A 19442-nucleotide genomic window follows, 5' to 3' on the forward strand; every position below is an offset into this window, starting at 1 on the left:
TACTTTTATATATATATTTATCTTTTGATTAACTTTCTAAATTTTGATTGTTTCATTTCGTTTGTATTCTTATTTTTCCTAAGTGAAATATAAGCCAAATGACATTGCAATTCTCATCAAACTTTCCAACCACATTTTACTCAGCAAACTCCAAAGGAAGCAGAAACACCAGTTCATTCACTTGGTGATAATCATTAAAGCACACTGAAACCAATTTACACTGGCTTAGCGTCCGGTTGAGTTCAGTCACACATCTTTAATAACGCTCTCTCAGGGCGAAACTACTAAAACAGTCCATTAGTTTCGTATTTTATTCCATAAATCCTGTTCCCTAAAGCTGGGAGTATCCTCTAGAATGTTTCTCACCAGCACAGCGTGGTTCGCTGCTGCCATCGCCTGGCGTACGGGACAAAGCCTTCAACGGTCTTTTCATCAGGTTTCCATGCATTTTGGCTTAGATAATTTAAGCTTTTCGTTGTGCTTTTAGTTGTAATTCTTCCACTCAAAAACATTTTAGAAGGCATTTCAAATCTAGAAAATATTATTTAAAAAATATATATATATTAAAAATATTCTTTATATCACTAAACACCGTATTACTATGCAGTAACTTACGTATATTATTAAATGTGGCTGTTCAAGAAATATTTTGCCAATATTTATGCTGTCATATTTTACATTTAGACAGCAAATAAATTATGCAGGTTTAGGCCTGATACTGTCTTTAAGATTGTATTTACTACACCTTTTCATCTTAATATATATATTAAGATATATATTAATGTATAATGTATAAGAATACATTTCTTACTATATTAATAAAACATGCTAATATTTAACATATATTTGCATTAATTTAAAAATATATAAATATTTGCATTATTTTTAAGCTCCTCAATTTGTGATGAATTAATGCAGTGATATTTTCTCAATGGTCCTTTGCAGCTATGCAGCTAGTATTTGAAAGCTATACTAATCTGCCTAGTTTTTCCTGAAGTTTTTTCTTGCAGCACTAAATCCATGGAGCCTGAGGCTCTCTGATGTCCACCTGGGCACTTTTTAGCTGACTTAAACTCTAAAATCCCAGATCATTGCTGCAGATGAAGAGGAAGCATCTATTAGCAGAGGCAGAACTTGTGTGGGTTGCTCTGCATACAGCAGAGGCCCAAAACAGAGACTCTGACAGAGACCCTTCCAAGTAAGGAAACCATACTGTGATTTCTTCGGAATATGTAATCTTGCCATAAACACAAAACACACCTCAGGCCTTGGGACAGACTGCTTTGGGAGTCTATAGCCCCATAAAAATGTGCTGACAGTAACTTTTTTATACGAAAACTGTTATTATTATATAAGAACATAACAGCAGGGCATGAAGGGGAAGAGAGTTACAAACCAGAAAAACATGCCTGAACATCACATCCTTTTCTTAGAGATGTTGAATCTTCCCTCAACAGGAGAGCGCTAAGCAAAGCAGCCACACTCCTGCAGGCCAGGTTTGACAGAATTCCCTCAGAACCTCTTCCACTTCAAACCCCCCTCCCCCGCGGACACCAGCCATTGGTCAAGCTGATTTTTGTTCTAGTTTTGTCGTTGATCCACCCTTGACTGAACCTCTGCTTCAGGGGGATACCAGCACGGACTCCCCCACTGCCACCCCGCCCCTCAGCCCCTTGCCACCCTGTTGGGGCCCTGCTGTCGGGGAAAGGCTGGTTGTGTTCCCCCCTCAGGACCGAGGGGAGCAACACTGTGAGGACACGGGCCCCGCTTCCCCCTTCGGGGGTGCAGCCAGGGGCTCCGCCATCTTGAGCTGCTCAGGCGCCCCATTGGAGGCCTGCCCCTCACTGCTCCGCGTCTTAGGCCCCACACCCCCGGCGGCACGGCCCTGCCCTCCGGCCCTATCTGCCCGGCCGCAGGGGCTGGGCTCACCTCAGCACACCTCGAGCAGGGCCGGCTCCTATCTTGCGGCCTCCCCTAATTGCATCAGCTGCGGCCGTCGAGAGGCGCCTGCGCGGCGCCGCGTCCGCCCCTTCCCCACCTCGCCGGGTGGTTCCGCTTGCAGTCATGGCGGGCGCTGACAGCCAGGTGGGCCCAGCACCGCGGCGGGCCGCGCTGCGGCACCGGCTGCCCCCCGCTCCCCTCACCGGGGGTTACCCTGAGGCGGGGCGGACACTTTTTCCCGTGTCAGGTCTGGAGGGGGGGCAGCCCTGTCAGGAGGACGGGTGCTGGCAGTAGAAGGGAGCTAGGCCTCTCCTCCCTTACCCTCGTAGCCGGGGGTTTTCTCAGCTGCGGCGGAGCAGGGTAGAAAGGCAGTGGGGTTTATCTGGAGGTAGAGAGCAGGGAGGTGTGCTGCGGTTTCCCGGGGCGAAGAGGCTGGGTCTTTTCCTTGGTGTGTGGGGCTAAGGGTGGCGGGGCTAAAGCGCCGTAGTATGAGCGGCTGCTGGAGAGTGAGGACATGGTGCTCGCCCTCTTCAGGTAAATGCTGGGGGAGAAAAGAAGGCAGAGAGCGGAAAGAAGAAGATGAATGATGGGGCCGGCGATGGAGGGCGGACGGAGGTAAGCTGCCTTTGGGCCACGGGTTTGGAGGGGTTGAAAGATGCAGTCTTCCAGTTGCTTTCTTACACACTGCTGGCATTGCTGCAGTTCATTCCTGCCAAGTATATTTTTCTGGTGTTACGGTAACTCCTTTTCTTAGAGTTTGCCAGGAAGTGACTTTGTTGCTTACCTACACCAAGTGGTATTGGTGCAATGGGAGAGCAGCTCAGATTTCCATAGTTGCTTTTCACTCTGCCCCTGTTTGCACTGAGTGGTAAGCTGTGGTAAGTAGTGGGTATCTGGAATGAGAAAATCCAGTATAAGATGCTGTGTCTTTTCCATCTTGATGGTGAGTAAATACAGACCTCTCTGACTGCACAGAGAGGCACAGCTGCTCACCAGCACTAATACTGAGCCAGCTGCACAGCTGTACAGCCTTGGTTGTACCCAGGCTGATAGACGCGATGTAATTCTGTGTTGTGTGGGCTGGTGTCAGTTCCTGTCCAGGTGGCTCAGAGTAGAGGGGTTCCCTCAGTTTTTTGACCCAGTATGAAAAATCTGGTTTTACGTTGACAAATTGATTTTTGTCCTTGTGTAGCTTATTAAAGAGGTATTCAATATACTGTGTAGCCTAGTAATAGATGTGTGCTTTATTTAACAGGTGTACAGCGGTACATTTCAAATAAGTAAGTTTTGTTAAGCTCAAGCTTATTAATGGGTCATTAATATGATATCATTAATCTGTAAGAATAGTGATTGTTAGATATAGCACATGTATAGACAAGGTGACAGCTGCTTGTAAAAAGTACATCCATTCTGTTTACATTCCTGACATAATGTGATACTAGATTACTCTAATAATCTATTGATTTTTTTCCCCTTTGTCTTTATATACAGCTGACTCCCTGGCCTGCATTTATCAATGAGCGTTTAGAGATGTACAATAAACTTAAAGCTGAACATGATGCGCTCCTTGCGGAAAGAGCTGCAAATGACAGTAAACCCATTAAAGTCACATTACCTGATGGCAAGCAAGTCGATGCTGAATCTTGGAAGTCTACTCCTTATCAAATCGCTTGTGGAATTAGGTATGATATTATTCTGTTACATGCTCAATCGTTTTCAGGCAGCTCTGTGTCTGTGTGTTGTAGCTGAGTGGGTATATGTAATATATAATTTCAGCAATTTATCTCAAGGTCTCTCAAGGTGTCATAAATAATAAGCAGGAGGTAACCAGTAGGCTTTTAGTTTTGGAGTGTATTTTTTTTGCCTACTGAAGATACAGTTTCTACAATTATTTAAGAATGTAATTGGGATTTTTAGACAGAAATTACTTGCATATTTTCCCCAATAAATAGTGTCGTAGAATCATAAAATGGTTTGGAAAGGACCTTAAGATCATCCAGTTTCAACCCCCTGCCATGGGCAGGGACACCTCACACTGGACCATGTTGCCCAAGCATGGTCCAGCTTGGCCTTGAACACTGCCAGAGATGGAGCATTTACCACTTATCTGGGCAGCCTATTCCAGTGCCTCACCACCCTCACTGTGAAGAGCTAATTTTTAACTAAATTTACCAGCACATGCAAATCAGTTTGCATCAAGCTAGCAAAGATGCCTGCTGTGTGATGTTTCAGTTGATTTCAGAGGGAGTTAGCAGTAGGAGTATTTTTCACTTAATTTCATTTCTTCTTGCATGGGTATCACCCATGCATTGCACATTTCCACGTTACTCAAACTACTGTGGACAAGATTTGAACAACAGAAGTGGGACACCCTGACAGTTAAAATTACAAAAACTGTGTGGTTCCTAGAGATGAAATGCCTTTTTTTTTTTTTTTCATAGTTAGGTGCCTTGTCATTAGAACCTTTTTTGTTTTTGTGTTTTGGGATCAAGGAAAGGGGATTTTGTTTACTGGAAATAAAACTATAAAGTTACAACATCAGAAATGGTATTTGGTAATCTTTGAAAGAGAAGCTCTTTTATTGCTGTAGGATTTTGAAGTCAGTACTTTGAAGTGACTGTTTCTAAGTCAGATATGTTAATGAATGTATGATGTCGAATCTACAGCAGGTTTCTTCCCTCATCTCTGAGATACAAGTAGTATTTTCATGAATGTTAAAGACATGCTAAACTACTCTTTTATTTGAATTTTATTTATGACACTGTATCTACTTTGAGCACTCTTGAAAACCTCAGCATGGGTGGTGAATCTGGGAAACTTTTACTTGCCAATTTCAAAATATGATATACTGTGTATTTATTCTGTAGTCAGAGTTTAGCTGACAACACTGTTGTTGCTAAAGTGAACAAGATGGTTTGGGATCTAGACCGTCCTTTGGAGGAGGATTGTACCCTGGAGCTGCTTAAGTTTGAAGATGAAGAGGCTCAAGCAGTGAGTATCTTCTACCAAATTTGATTGCCCTTGGATTTGCATTAAACTTAGCCTAGAGTAGTTATTTACATCTTAGCCATGTTCAGAAGATAATGATGAGGGAACAGGTTTGCTGTGTACACCTGCATTTTCTATTGGTTCCTCACAAAGGAATTGCAGTAGTGCAGATTATACACATTCTGATGTGTATTTATAGCCACATCTGCTAGCAGTTGCTGTAGTTTATGTCAAGTCTGTTCTTGTTAAAGCTTTATATTTGCAACCTTCATGTTTATGTAGGTATTTTGAACTGATCTCTTCAGCACTGACTTTGAACACAACACTGAGTATAAATGTATGTACAATCATAAAAGCACTGAGTAGGCTGCTCTTTTTACTTTGTACATACAAAAGTTCGTACTTTATTTTTGCTACTTATTCAGATAAATGTGAATATCCAGTAAACTTGTAAATACTGTTTTCAGAAAAAATGATTTGGTACAAGAAGCTGTCAGTCACACCATAACAGAGGTCTTGCATTCAAACTTAGGGTTTTCATATTGGCAAAATGATGGCTCCTGTGAGATTTATTTTTTCTGGACCTTGCAAATAAAAGCAGATGTTAAGTCCTATAGCTACAGTTTTAATTTGTCAAAACTTCAGGTGAACTACAAGATGGAGTATAATTTTTAACTGAAATGTTGTACTTCAGTGCAGTATTTCCTGTGCACAAAATCTTTAGATTAGGACCGCAATCTTATGTTAAAAGTGTACCTTTTGATCTTTATGCAGAGCCGATTGATTGAAGTTCTTAGGAAAAAAAAAGGTTCTGAATTAGTTTCCTGACTTCTTGAGAATAAATGAATCATTTCAGTGATAGCTGAAAATAAGAATAATTTGCTACTGTAAACAGTTTTCCAGTGGAAATACTACCTTTGGAATATATCGGTACTTAGGATGAGAGTGTGGCTGGCCTGGACACTTCTGCTCTGCAGACTGCTCCAATGTGGAATCTGCATCAAGTACCCTGGAAAGCAGGGTACTTGGTGCAGATTTTGGGTTTCAGAAAAGGTTTTAAATGAAATACTCAGAAATTCACTGTGTGTGTTCCACTGATCTCCTTTTTTTTGCATCCATTAGGTATACTGGCACTCAAGTGCTCATATAATGGGCGAAGCTATGGAGCGAATCTATGGTGGCTGTTTGTGCTATGGCCCACCGATAGAAAATGGATTTTATTATGACATGTACCTTGAGGAAGGGTAGGTTTTGTGTGTTTCTTTATTAGGAGCGGGGCAGTAGCAATCACAGCAGTATTTCTATTACCTTTCTGTTCCCAGAACAAAGTCATCTGCACTACTGAATGTTGCTTTGTTCCTTGTAGTGTGTCCCATCCACAACCTGGTTCATTGCAACTGGATCAGAAATTGCAAGTGAAAGCAAGAACAATTCACTGTTGTGTGTATTTATTTTAGGGGTGTATCGAGTAATGACTTCTCTGTTTTGGAAACCTTATGCAAAAAGATAATGAAGGAAAAACAAGCTTTTGAAAGACTTGAAGTTAAGAAGGAAACACTGCTTGAAATGTTCAAGGTAGGCTGTTTCAGAAAGTTGTTTCTAGCATCATGCACTTACTTAAGTATTGGTAACTTTAGCCACATTTCTCTTAGTGGTAGAGGAAGGTTAATTTTTTTAAGGTAGTATGTTTTTATAAGTTGATTTGTGGTATTAAACAAAACAAAAAAAAAAACAGGAATGTGCAGTAGGTTTTCTGCAGAATTCTCATTCTTCCCCTGTGTGACCTTGGCAAAATCTCTGAAGCCATGTTCTTTATTCCCACAGATGTAGATTAGGAATATATTATGTGCAGTTATGTTGGATGTCTGTATTATATTGGTTGTTACTAAAGTGCTGTGATGATACTATTGCGTGTGCTGATGCATTCAGAAGGCTTCACAGAACACTTTTTAGAATGAGGACTTCTAAGAGGTCCAGGGAACACTGAAAGCTGATCCTTCCTTTTTAGCACCTAGCTGTAAATAATTACCTGGCATTCTTGAGATAGATGTTACTCAGTTTTCACTGTTAGGAGATCAGGGGAATCATAGAATCATGAAATGGTTTGGGTTGGAAAGGATCTTAAGATCGTTTAGTTCCAACCCCCTGCCATGGGCAGGGACACTTCACCCCTGACCATGTTGCCCAGGGCTCTGTCCAGCCTGGCCTTGAACAGTGCTAGGCATGGAGCATTTGCCACTTTTTTTGGGCAACCTGTTCCAGTACCTCACCATGCTCACAGTAAAGTTCTTCCTTATATCCAACCTGAACTTCCCCTGTTTAAGTCTGAACCCATTACCCCTTGTCATATCACTACAGTCCCTGGTGAAGAGTTCCTCTCCAGCATTTTTGTAGGCCCCCTTCAGATATTGGAAGGCTGCTCTGAGGTTTCCACACAGCCTTCTCCAGGCTGAACAGCCCCACCTCTCTCAGCCTGTTTTCATACGGGAGGTGCTCCAGCCCCCTTACCATGCTTGTGTCCCTCCTCTGGACTTGCTCCAAGAGGTCCCTGTCTTTGTGTTGAGGACACCAGAACTGTATGCAGTGCTTTAGGTGGGGTCTCTTGAGAGCAGAGGGCATTTAGTTTGAAATGTACCTTCATAGGTCTCCAGTCTAATCTTAAGCAGAGGGCATGGGGTCAGCACTAAAATCAGACCAGTTTTCTAAAGGCTTGTCCAGTTGGGTCTTCAGAACATGTATGGATGGAGACTCTACAACCTGCTGTCTGGGCAGCTTGCACCACTAGTTGAGTGTCCTTACATCTGTCTTTTATAATCCTGGTGCAGCACAGCATCAGGTTTGCATGTAATTTAAACTGCTGGCCACCGTTTTGCTTAACAAGGAGAAAATAAACATGTATGCTGCTTTTCTCCTCAGTATAATAAATTCAAGTGTCGTATCCTGAATGAGAAGGTCACTACTCCAACTACAACAGTATACAGGTAATTACACATGCATCATAATATTACTGGATATATCTTTCTGGTGTGAAATATACCAAATGAATGTTTTCCTACTCTTAGGTGTGGTCCCTTGATAGATTTGTGCAGAGGGCCTCATGTTAGACATACTGGCAAGATAAAGACCATAAAAATTCATAAGGTAAGTGTTGAAAACTGTTTAGACAAATGTATTCACTGAAAACGCATTGCTGTCTTTGAGCCACAGGATGGTGTCTTACCCAGGAATGTACTGTGAAATGGGTAGCGTGGCCAAAACCTCACTGCAACAAACTGGGAAGGGGTTGCATTGTAGCATGATATTCGGGTGGTGTGAAGCCCAAGTAGGTGTTCAGGGCCTATGCTCCAGTACAGATAGGAATGTGAGTGTGGCTTAAGGCTTGGCTGAACTGTGTCAATTAGCGTTTATAGTTTTTGCTCAGATGATGGTCATAGCTGAATAGTTGTAATAGTTGTGGCTAAAAGAGAGCAAATAGGTTTAAAAAACCAACAGAGAGCTTGAAACCACCTGCTGATTTTGAATTTTTTTGATCAGTGCTATGAACGTAAGATTAAAACTCTCCTTGTGCATTAGTTGTTCTACATTAAATATACTGATTTTTTTAATAATTGCATGCAGTAGTAGTAAACTGTGGAGGCTCCTCTTTTTTCTTCAAGGTTTTTATATTTTTGCATACAGAATTCTTCTACGTATTGGGAAGGCAAGGCTGATATGGAATCCCTCCAGCGGATCTATGGCATTTCATTCCCAGATGCAAAAATGCTGAAGGAGTGGGAGAAATTCCAGGAGGAGGCTAAAAGCAGAGATCACAGAAAAATTGGGCGGGTAAGGGTTTTTCTGCTAATGTATTTCACAAACACTGTGTGGTTCAAGCCCCTTAACAAGAAGGATCTTGAATACAGCTTATACATGCTGCCACAATCAAGGCGTGACACAACTGTATTTTAGCTGAGTTGCAAAGTTGGTTAATTTTCTCTCAAAGATCATAAAAAATCTTAAAGCAGATAACTGCTCTTTAAACTGTTTGCTGCTTTAAACACATTGACATCTTTATTCCACATATCAGTCAGAACGGAACACGGAAACTTCAGTCTGCAAAACAAGAGCTCTTCAGTTTGCAGGCAGTGCTCATTCCCATACTGTTTGCTGCACCCTGTTCACTCACAGTTCTTTTTTTGTGTGATTTCAGGATTTATAATACATTTCTATGGGATTTTGGTTGGTTTGGTTTTGCGTTTGTTCTTTAGATGGAAATGCCTGTCAGCTAATAGATAGTCCTGAGCACTGTTACAGGGTCTCCTGCTAGTACACCAGGGAAATACACAGAAAAATTCACTATATGTGCAGGCCACAGACATGTGCATAGTTCATCACAACAGCCAGCTACAGGTAACACATTGAGCTCATGTGCAAATAATTGTAAAGAGCTGCAGAAGCAGAACTAAGTTATCACTTGCCAAAGTACAAAGGGAGCTCTGAGGGCACAGTTAGGAGTTATACATAAATGCAGAGTTTAGGAGCATCATTAATGAAACTGGAAACTGAACAGTCTCCTTCCTCTGTAGTATTGATGGGGATATAAACATGAGTGAAAATGCATCTCATCTATTAGTATTGCTTTTTTTTTTTTAAACAAACAAACAAACAAACCCAAACTTTGAATAGTGATGCCAAGTCAGTAATAATTCATTTGTGAATGTTAAATGAAAAGATGGTGTACAAATACTAAGTTTCTCAAATCTGTTTTTCTGCAGGACCAAGAACTGTTTTTCTTTCATGAGCTCAGCCCTGGTAGCTGTTTTTTCCTGCCAAAAGGAGCTTATATTTATAATACATTAATTGAATTCATCCGGGTAAGGTCTTTTGGAAAGTTTCTGATAGAAGAAATTGCTTAGGTTTAGAAAAAATATGTAACAGCGTGCTATGTGTAACAGTAGGAACAGCCCTGCATTTCAAGTTAGTTGGATTTTTTATTCTGTAAGCCATGGAACTAAAGAAACCTGGTTTCTTTGAATTGGTGTTGTCACAATCTCTACAAAGTTATGGTTTTATCAATGCTTTACACCTGCAGTTAAAGGTATGGTAATGATACTTTATAGTATGAATTCTTAATGTTTAGTAGTAGCAATAAGCTTACACTACAGTTGTCCCACTGATGCATATTGATTTTTTTAATAAGCTTACTAAATTTCACTCTGTAGAACTGTGTATTATGAAATTATGTGTAGGGATAAAAAAAAATCCTGATCTTGTACTATTTAAAGTCCTATTACTGTACATTAGCACTGCAAGGTGCTGTCAAGTGTCACTGCGTAATTACAGACTGCTGCTTTGCTTGCAGAGAAGAAACTTGTTCTTCTTGCCTACTACAGAGGAATTGTTTGGGGGAAAGGTGGTGCTGGTGGAAGGGATGTATCCTGGCATGTCCAAATTGAATTTTACTCTCCTCTGCCTCTTCTTTCCTCAAGTCAGGGACTTTTTTAGGGCAGCATTTGTATATTTTTATGGCTGCAGACTGAAGGCTGAGTAGCATTACTTCAGTAATTCTGTCCATTTAGTTATTTTGTATACTGGGTCTTTTGTTCTAGAGTGAGTATCGAAAACGTGGATTTCAGGAGGTTGTTACTCCAAATGTTTTCAACAGCAAACTCTGGATGACTTCGGGGCACTGGCAGCATTACAGTGACAACATGTTTTCCTTTGAAGTCGAGAAAGAAATCTTTGCTCTGAAGCCTATGAACTGCCCAGGACACTGGTAAGTATATGGCAAATCCAGTTTACCAAAGATGATGCTATTTAAACACACAAATCCTGTTTCTTTTGCTTGCTTAATTGTAAATTGGTCTTCCAGTATCCAGATGTGACATGCTGTCAGGAGTGATGTAATTATGAGTCCTGTTGACTACATGCTCTCTTTGAGACACTGAAAAATACGAAATTTTCCATCATTACAGTGGCTGTGGTTTTGAGCTGAAGCTTACCATAGTACTACAAAACCTGGATATCCAAAATAGATATTGGGTCATTGTCAATTTTGTGGCATTCAGGTTTTAATGCTCAGTTTTAGGAACTGTTTTATCTTCTCTCTGTTTGTTGAGGGAAGCATACCGGTTATAAAAGGATTATCTGTGTTTTTTTCCCTGACAAAAGGAGATGTGAATGATGGCTGTATTCAGATTACATCATTGGCATTATGGGCATCTGCTTAGGTACTGGCTGCTTCTCACTGTCTGTTCTTTGCAGAAATTGGTTCTGGATGAGCTTCAACTAATAAACTTTTCCTTCAGCCTTATGTTTGATCATCGCCCAAGATCATGGCGTGAGTTGCCACTACGGTTGGCTGATTTTGGTGTTCTGCATCGCAATGAACTGTCTGGAGCTCTCACAGGACTCACTCGAGTACGTCGGTTCCAGCAGGATGATGCTCACATATTCTGTGCTATAGAGCAGGTATAGGCTACTGTTAAATGAAATCAGGTATTAAAAATAGAATAACTGATTTTTCCATATTTGAGACTTCTGTTCCTGTTTTCATAAAGATTGAAGAGGAGATTAAGAGTTGTCTGGAGTTCTTGCGTACTGTGTATGATGTCTTTGGATTTTCCTTTAAACTGAATCTTTCCACTCGTCCTGAAAAGTACCTGGGAGATATTGAAGTGTGGAATCAAGCTGAAAAGGTAACAGTAGTTTTACCAACTTTTTATATGAAAAAAAGGCTGCAGCTTAAAGTCCTGTAAGAACATATTGGCTTCTAGGAACTATAGCGGCAGCTGGGCATTGGCAATATTACTTTAATAACAGTCTTCAGTTCAGTCTGGCTGCTGTAAATAGCTTACCCTCCATACAAAAGCAATCTCCAATGTCAAAATCAAATTACTGCTCTTTCTCTCTTTCCTTGTATATTCTTATAATAAAAAAACAAAGGAGGAGGAGAGCCAATTCTGGCAGTATCTGTAATAGAGCTATTTTCCAAAAGTACAGTTGCTTTCATGATGAAAGAGATGGGGTTAACCCCTGCAGGTGCAGTGCTAGGAAGAAGATATAGCAGGAATAGATACTGGGTGTATTGGGATTGATCCCCTCTCAATATTATCTACAAACTTTGAATCTAGCATAAAGATTTCTTGTCTCTTAGCTGACATGGCTTGTTTGGCCTCTTCCTAAACAAATGAATTAAGTATTTTTTGTTTCATTTATTTGTTAAATTTGGACTTTTAAAAAATTTATTTTTATTTTTTTTTATGCTGGGGTTCTTCCAAAACTTTTATTTTTCAGAAAATGAGTTGCAGCAGTAACTAAGAAGTAACAAAAATTTGGTAGTGTCACATTTCTGTGATAGCAGGCTGACGTGATGCTATAACATGGAAAGACAGCAAATGGTTGAGAAACACTGAGTGTATGTGTTCTTTATCTCTAGCAACTTGAAAACAGCCTCAATGACTTTGGTGAGAAGTGGGAGTTAAACCCTGGTGATGGAGCTTTCTATGGACCTAAGGTTGGTGTGTTACTAACCCTTAGCTGGGTTATACTTTTCGTTCTGTTTGGATGAGTCAAAGAGCTGAGCTTTATAAGAAGGGATTTTTTTTTTCTTGTAGTTACCTAATACCATTTTAAGATGCTGCTTGACTGATGTTTTGTGGTTTTCCAGATACATAAACTCTGACAAACATGAGAGAGAAATAATACTCTGACCCTTGCTTTCACTTAGCCTTAACATTCACTTAAACCCAATTCATATGTATAAACCATTTGTATGCTGCTTAGGAGCTGGTAAGTTTAGTGGGAGACATGAACAGAAGGTGGCACTGTAGGAGCTGTGTTAGTAGAGCAGTTGCTACATGAGAAATAATCCATTGGGCAGTAAGTGAATCGCAAGTCATGAGAAAAACAAAAACTTTCTGGTTATACAGTTATTTTGAAAAACATTGCTGTTACTGGCATAGTTTTGTAGCTGTATGGAGTTACCGGTGGGTTTTGGTATTTTTAAAAGCCCCTTGTATTTTTTTTTTTTTTTGCGGGTTTTTGGGGTTTTTAAAGCTTGTCTCCTCAGTTAACTAGGGCTTTCTAGAAATTCGCTGGTACCTTTGAGCATACGGACACACAGCCTTGCAAAATTATGTGTAAATCTTCCCTAATAAACCTACACTATGTCTATGTCTACATCAGTCATCTAAACAACTGGTTCTGATTTCTCTCTTTTTATGGTAATTGGATCAATTTCATTTTGTGGGTTGTAGGTGAAATGTATTATAGCAGCTAATCATTCATAATCTTGTTTGCATTTTACATTCAGTAATTGCCTCACTTGATTTGAAAGGCTGCAAATACCAGGAACCTTTCTTAATCTTAATTAACTTTATACTTCCTCTTAATACACTCTAGCCAAAGTAAAGCGAGCAAACGTGTAGTATTTTGCACTGATTTTAATGGAAAGTAGTTAAAGCTCCTTTTTTCAGTTAAGCTCTACATCTAGAGAAACTTAGAGAAACTTAAACTACTTGGATTGGACTTTTTTCTACTCTGTAACTGAGTGGTTTGAAATTAAAGAAGGTTGCAATTTAGTATTTTTGGTGACTATCTGAACTATGATAAGCTCTGCTTTCTGAATGCAGAATAGGAAGACATTTAGAGCTTCAGTTTAGTAGAATGCTGACCTGTTTGTTTGATATACAAATCAGAATAAGGCACGCAACTCCAGCATACAGCCATACTGGTAAAGTGGTGAAAAAGAGAGCAGTGTTGTAAATGAATAAGGTCAGGACATTATAAATCTACTGTTTTCTATCCATCTGTTTGTCTAACTTGTATCATAACTATTCTGGATTAAAGTGTAAGACATGAAAGAATAGGCTTGACTGTAGATAGTCATAGTACAGAACAAATGTCAGTCACTAAGGTAAACTCCCATGTTAAGTGATCTCCCATGTTTGTGCCCTGAATGTATAACATTAGCTACAGAGTATTAAAATACTGCATTTAACAGGAGTGTAAATTTTCCAGTTTGAGTTTAAAGAAGTAATTTTTGGAGATACATGTTCAGTTCTAATCTTGCACTTGTATGTTGCTGAATTCTGTCAGTGAGAAGGCCCATTAAAACCCCAGACTGAAACTCACAAAAAATAGTCTGAGTTAATGTCTCTCTACATGTTCACCCTGGTTTTACCTCTAACATGATTTGCATCAGAACCTGCAAATCATTTAAATCCTAATGTGTGATGAAGTAAAACTATATTGTCTAAAACCACATACAGTTCCTCTGCACTGAGGGAAACCTTCCGTCTTAAAACAATGAATTTGCTTTCAGAGGAACGTGCTTGCATCTTAAACTGTAGTAAAAGTTTCTGTCTTCTTGGTTTTAAGATTGACATTCAGATTAAAGATGCCATTGGTCGCTACCACCAGTGTGCTACAATCCAGCTTGACTTCCAGCTGCCAGTCAGATTTAACCTCACCTTTGTCAGGTAAGCACAGAGGCTGGTGGTTTTAATAGCTATGTAATCCAGCTTTCCTGTCACTTACAGGCAGAAGTTTACATCCAGAAAAAAACCTTACCTTTAAAAACCCCCATCTTTTTTTCACAGCCATGATGGCAATGACAAGACAAGACCAGTTATCATTCACCGGGCTATCTTGGGATCTGTGGAGAGAATGATTGCCATTCTAACTGAAAACTATGGAGGCAAATGGTAATGTTGAAAAGCAGATTTATTATTCCAGTTTGAGCAAATGTTTTATGTAGAAGAGAAATTAACCTCAAGCATGCAAGAATCAAGACCGTCTGTTGTACTTGCTTGCTATAGAGACATGCTGCAGGTATACCTCAGGGCAATCCTTCTGAACCACTGTCCTTAGATATTAAAGAAGTCTAGATATGATAGCCTCTACATGATGTATGTGGCACCTGCACAAGTGTGATCTTATCTGCCCAAGGTGTGTATCTCAACTTTGCTTTTGCAGCTGGGGTGCCTTGCGAAGAGTCATTTATGTAGGTGATCTTGTTTACCTTATGTACTGTAATACTGGATGGGGATGATCCCTCTGACTATAACAAGATTTAAAAGTAAATGTTTTCTCATGATTAATTAGTAATAAGCTCAACAACTCAATTGTCATTTGTTGCCTGTCATAAAGACAACTTGAATCTTCAGGTCAGAAAGTAATTGTCTGTACTGCAGTTCTTTGACACTCATTTTCTGGGGGAAATAAATTGTAATGAGTATAAGGCTGTCATCACCTCTGAACCCAATCTAAGTAGCTGGCTTTATGAGTCTCTTAAACAGATCTTAGTCCTATCTGTTAATAGGATTTTTCAGTCTTGAAAAAGTACTGAAAGCTTTATAAACTTGTTTTGTTTGTTTATTGAAGGCCACTCTGGCTGTCCCCACAACAGGTCATGGTGGTGCCAGTGGGACCAGCATGTGATGAATATGCTCAAAAGGTGAGTATGTGTTTGGGGGCTTTTACTTTTTTTCTCAGTATATTGTATTCAGTTGAGATACTTGGTTATTAAGAGTATTAATCTTAGATAAATGTTACAAGTCTTTGCATATTGCATAGCATCATTCTTATCTTACAATGACAGTTGCTTGCTGAACTTGTAGATCTATTGTAAAGTGGACCTGAGATAGATTTTGGGCATCTAAACAAGTGCTGATCCTTGTAAGATTTTTATTTTTGGAAAACTTACTTTTTTCTTCTCTAGCTCAAAAACTGTCTTACCCTTCAGATTCTAGTTTCCAACATCTTGCAGAGCAGTAAGAAAAATGAAGATCCAGCAGACCTGTGGTTTTTTTTAGCACACAGTGTATAAATAGTCTGCAACATAAATTCTAAAAAATCTCTTCTAATCAGAAAGCTAATCCACCATCATGCTGCCTTTTACAATATGAAACTCCAATTGCTGTTCAGCCCAAAACATTGCATATTCATGTAACTGCTTAGGTGTAGTGTGTATTTGTGTGATAGCTGACCTGTTTTCATTTCTTGAACTGAGCTCATCTCCAGCATCTGAGCTAATGGAAGTGTCTTTGTTTCAGGGGTCAGATCAGCTTAGCTGTTCTAAGTCTACAAGTCATAATTTGTTCATTGTCACGAATATCCTGTAGTGACAGTTTAAATACTTTTTCTCCTAGGTCAGGCAGCACTTCCATGATGCTGGATTAATGGCAGATGTTGATGTAGATCCCGGGTGCACACTGAATAAGAAGATCAGAAATGCTCAGCTAGCACAGTATAACTTCATTCTGGGTAATGTATTTTTGTTATCTTACACATTTATTATCTTGTCTTGGCTGATTTCCTTGCATAGGTTATAGTATTTGATCTTCTGTGAGCTATGCAGAGAGTGGTAGTCAGTGTTTTAGGTCACTTTGTTCTTAAGAGTCTTCATTCCGGAGAGCCTCTCCCGCCTACATAATGGGCATTCCTGGCTTGGATAGCTGTCACTGAAAGGAGATCACTGCGGCCCAAGGCATTCCTGCTGCCTTAGCAAAACACCTTTGCTGTCTTCTGGCCAGCAGTGTAGAGAAATCTATGAAATCTCTTGCCTTTTATCAGTCAGATTAAGTGATTTTCAACTCCCCCCAGTAAATTATGCTCTGCTTGAAGTGTAGCAAAAGAATTGCCATATTTTCAGTGCATTCAGCTGTGGTCCATTCTGGAGCTGTACATGCACATGTAGAAGACTTCTGCAAAAGGATGGTGCAGGGAGACTTAGAAACTGACCCTGAAGTATGTGAGTTGAAGCAGCACATTAGTCATACCATGTAAATTGAGGCTTTAACATTGACCCTAAAACTGTCTGGGTTCCATTACAGTAGAAGGAAAATATTTGGCAGAATCATGAATAAAGTTCTCTTCTTTAAAACTTGAAGCGTATGATATAGCTACTACACAACCACATTTTATCTTCAAGACCTAAAAGAAATGATCAGTCTATCAGAGAAAAAATCTCACCCAATTTATGTTCAGAGGTTGTTTCAAAGAGTTGCCCCAGCTGAATGTAGATTGGGTACCAGAGAAACACAACCTCATATTAGTAATGAGACATACATATGGTATCTCGGTGTCTGTATCTAAAATAGCTTTGGGATTTTCCAATAAACTGTCTTGCTGTCTCTGTAAAGAAAAAAGATAGCTATTGGTTATTTACAGTCATGTTGTCTTTCTAATCTTTGCTAATGGAATAATCCATGTCCAGAGCGTAAGTCTGATGAGGAACAGCTAAGGGAACTAGGGTTGTCAGGGCTGGAGAAGAGAAAGCTGGCTACAACCACCTGAAGGGAGGTTGTAGGGAGGTGGGGTTACTTTTCTCTCAAGTAACAAGTGACAGGACAAGAGCAAATGGCCTCAAGTTGCACCAGGGGAGGTTTAGATTGGATATTAGGAAAAATTTCTTCACTGAGAGGATAATCAGATATTGGAACAGGCTGCCCATGGAACTGGTAGAATCACTGTCCTGGAAGTGTTCAAAAGCTGTGTAGATGAGGCCCTTGATGATACAGTTTAGTGGTGAACTTGGCAGTTCTGGATAATAGTTGGACTTCATGATCTTAAAGGTCTTTTCCAACCTAGTTGTTTGTATGATTCCGTGTTTATTTCTCATTTTGACTCTGTCTCTAATAATAAGCAAGTCATCTGGATTTTCGAAGTTTACTTTTATCTTTAGCCATATTTTGCTAAGGTGCTGTTCATAACATGCTGAAGCCTATTATACAAGATTAAATAAGGCTATTGGCTGTTACAGATTTAAGCTGGGGCAGCTGGGAGGAGGGCAGAGAAGGAATTGATATATTAGTTGGTAAGCTTTTTAGAATTTTTGTGTAGTACACCTAAGATAAGGGAATGGGGGGGGGGGGGAAGAGCTTGCTAAATGTTAAATTCCTTTGCATCTGTATTGTTTCTAGTTGTTGGTGAAAAGGAGAAGGCAAGTGGAACAGTTAACATCCGCACACGAGATAACAAGGTGCATGGTGAGCGTACAATTGCAGACACTGTGGAGAGACTGCTGGATCTGAAACGCTGTCGCTCCAGACAAGCTGAGGAGGAATTTTAGCACCACCTGTTCTACCTGGCATAAAAAAAGATCTAGTTTTCCTAATTTAGTTAGCCACACAGTTTTATGCTGATCCAGATTTGAAATATGTCTCTCATTGGACCTTTTACTCATTTTAGCAGAGATGTTTCTTTGCTCAGAAACATCTGACTTTGTAAAAATCAGATTTTCACAAACCTTGAAGTAAAATTTCCTGGCCTCTGATCAGTGTCAGATGAAGCAAGATGAAATTACTTCTTGTGGCTGCAAGTGCAAATGGGAATGTTAATCAGGGATACCCACAGCATTCTAACTATGCTGTTAAGAATAAAATGCATTTAGATAGCAAATATTTTTCATAAAAGTTTAAAGGCCTTAGGCTTAAGAAACTACACAATAACCATGCACTGCATCAGACTTTGGAGTGTCTCCTTTAGCAAGGAAAGTAAGACATTGCAGTCCTGTCTGCTGGTCTTACACCAATTAAATGTTGACTGAACAGTTCCTGTTCATAGGAGCAGGGAAGTAAACAGCAGTCTTCTTTCTTCTCCTTCCATAGTGGTTGGTACCTCTGGGAAGGTCTTTGCTCTCACTGTGTGACATTCCTCACATGGGGCTGCCTGCCACACAGTACTGAGCTGCTAACCGAAGCCAACTGTACCCTCTTCTAAGGCAGTATCTGAAATATGCTGGCTCTGCGGGTAATGCCGTTGCAGCTGTAGCATGGGGATAAGATTGTCTGGAAGAGGTAGGGCCAAAGAAGCGGCTAATGAAACCAGGGAACAGTGAGTGTTTCTGTTCATGTCCCTGAGTTGTCCTTTCAGTAAAGCTGTAGACATCACAGCAGAAACAAGAATGTACCGAACTAAAAGGGATAATTACTATTTTTTCTTTTCTGGATAAATGCTGTGTTTCAATTCAATAGGTACAGTCCCCTTCCGTGGAACACTTCCTTCCTAAGCCCTTTGTGCAGGGCATCGCTATTCAATTAGCAGCCCCTCCTGTCTCACAGTTAGGGGATCTCATAAATATGTTTTGGGTTTGGTGGGGCTTTTTGTACATCTGGCTGACAAATGTCTGTTATTAACAGAAAATAAAATCATGGTCTGAGGGTTTTTAGGGTTGTTATGGATGTTTTATTTATTAATCTTAACTGACATGAACAGCTTCAAAAGGTAGTTGATATCTGCTCCTTTAAAAACCAAACTATTGCTAGAGCCTTAGCAAAGAGCATACATATAATGAGGAATGAGTTTGAAGCATCCTGTCTCTTGAAAACCTCCAGGTCTCCCTATTTCCTGTGTTATCTGGGCAGAAGTGTTTAATCTGTCTTCTCCTCACTGACCTTCCTTAGGGGATGGTGGTAACATTAAATTATTGTGGATTCAGTCTCGCCAAGTCTCAAACCCCAGCAACTTTTAGCAGATTTTATTTCCTCTTCTGGTTCATTCTGTCTGAACGTTCGCTGACTGTGGAACAA

At 40.0% G+C, this 19442-nt stretch overlaps 1 protein-coding gene across 1 annotated transcript; it reads left to right on the plus strand.

Moving 5' to 3' along the window:
* Nucleotides 1-1933: 1933 nt before the first annotated feature.
* TARS1 (threonyl-tRNA synthetase 1) lies at nucleotides 1934-19077 on the plus strand. The gene is made up of 19 exons (XM_005152003.4): nucleotides 1934-2085; nucleotides 2476-2556; nucleotides 3433-3623; nucleotides 4809-4932; nucleotides 6052-6173; nucleotides 6387-6504; nucleotides 7846-7910; nucleotides 7992-8070; nucleotides 8608-8754; nucleotides 9684-9782; nucleotides 10518-10684; nucleotides 11217-11379; nucleotides 11469-11606; nucleotides 12347-12424; nucleotides 14290-14390; nucleotides 14511-14615; nucleotides 15295-15367; nucleotides 16062-16176; nucleotides 17835-19077. Exons 1-19 carry the CDS (start codon nucleotides 2065-2067, stop codon nucleotides 17981-17983), a joined length of 2136 nt encoding a protein of 711 aa, XP_005152060.2. The 5' UTR covers nucleotides 1934-2064; the 3' UTR covers nucleotides 17984-19077.
* The last annotated feature ends 365 nt before the right edge of the window (nucleotides 19078-19442 follow it).

Source organism: Melopsittacus undulatus, chromosome Z (assembly GCF_012275295.1).
Source record: "Melopsittacus undulatus isolate bMelUnd1 chromosome Z, bMelUnd1.mat.Z, whole genome shotgun sequence".
In the NCBI taxonomy this organism is placed as follows: Eukaryota; Metazoa; Chordata; class Aves; order Psittaciformes; family Psittaculidae; genus Melopsittacus; species Melopsittacus undulatus.

Bases quoted from the DNA above. Each gene is read 5' to 3' on its own strand.
- TARS1 (XM_005152003.4), top strand. From the start codon at position 2,065: ATGGCGGGCGCTGACAGCCAG. The intron at 7,911-7,991 runs GTAATTACACAT...TCCTACTCTTAG, and splicing joins CCAACTACAACAGTATACAG to GTGTGGTCCCTTGATAGATT. The intron at 14,616-15,294 runs GTAATGTTGAAA...TGTTTATTGAAG, and splicing joins GAAAACTATGGAGGCAAATG to GCCACTCTGGCTGTCCCCAC.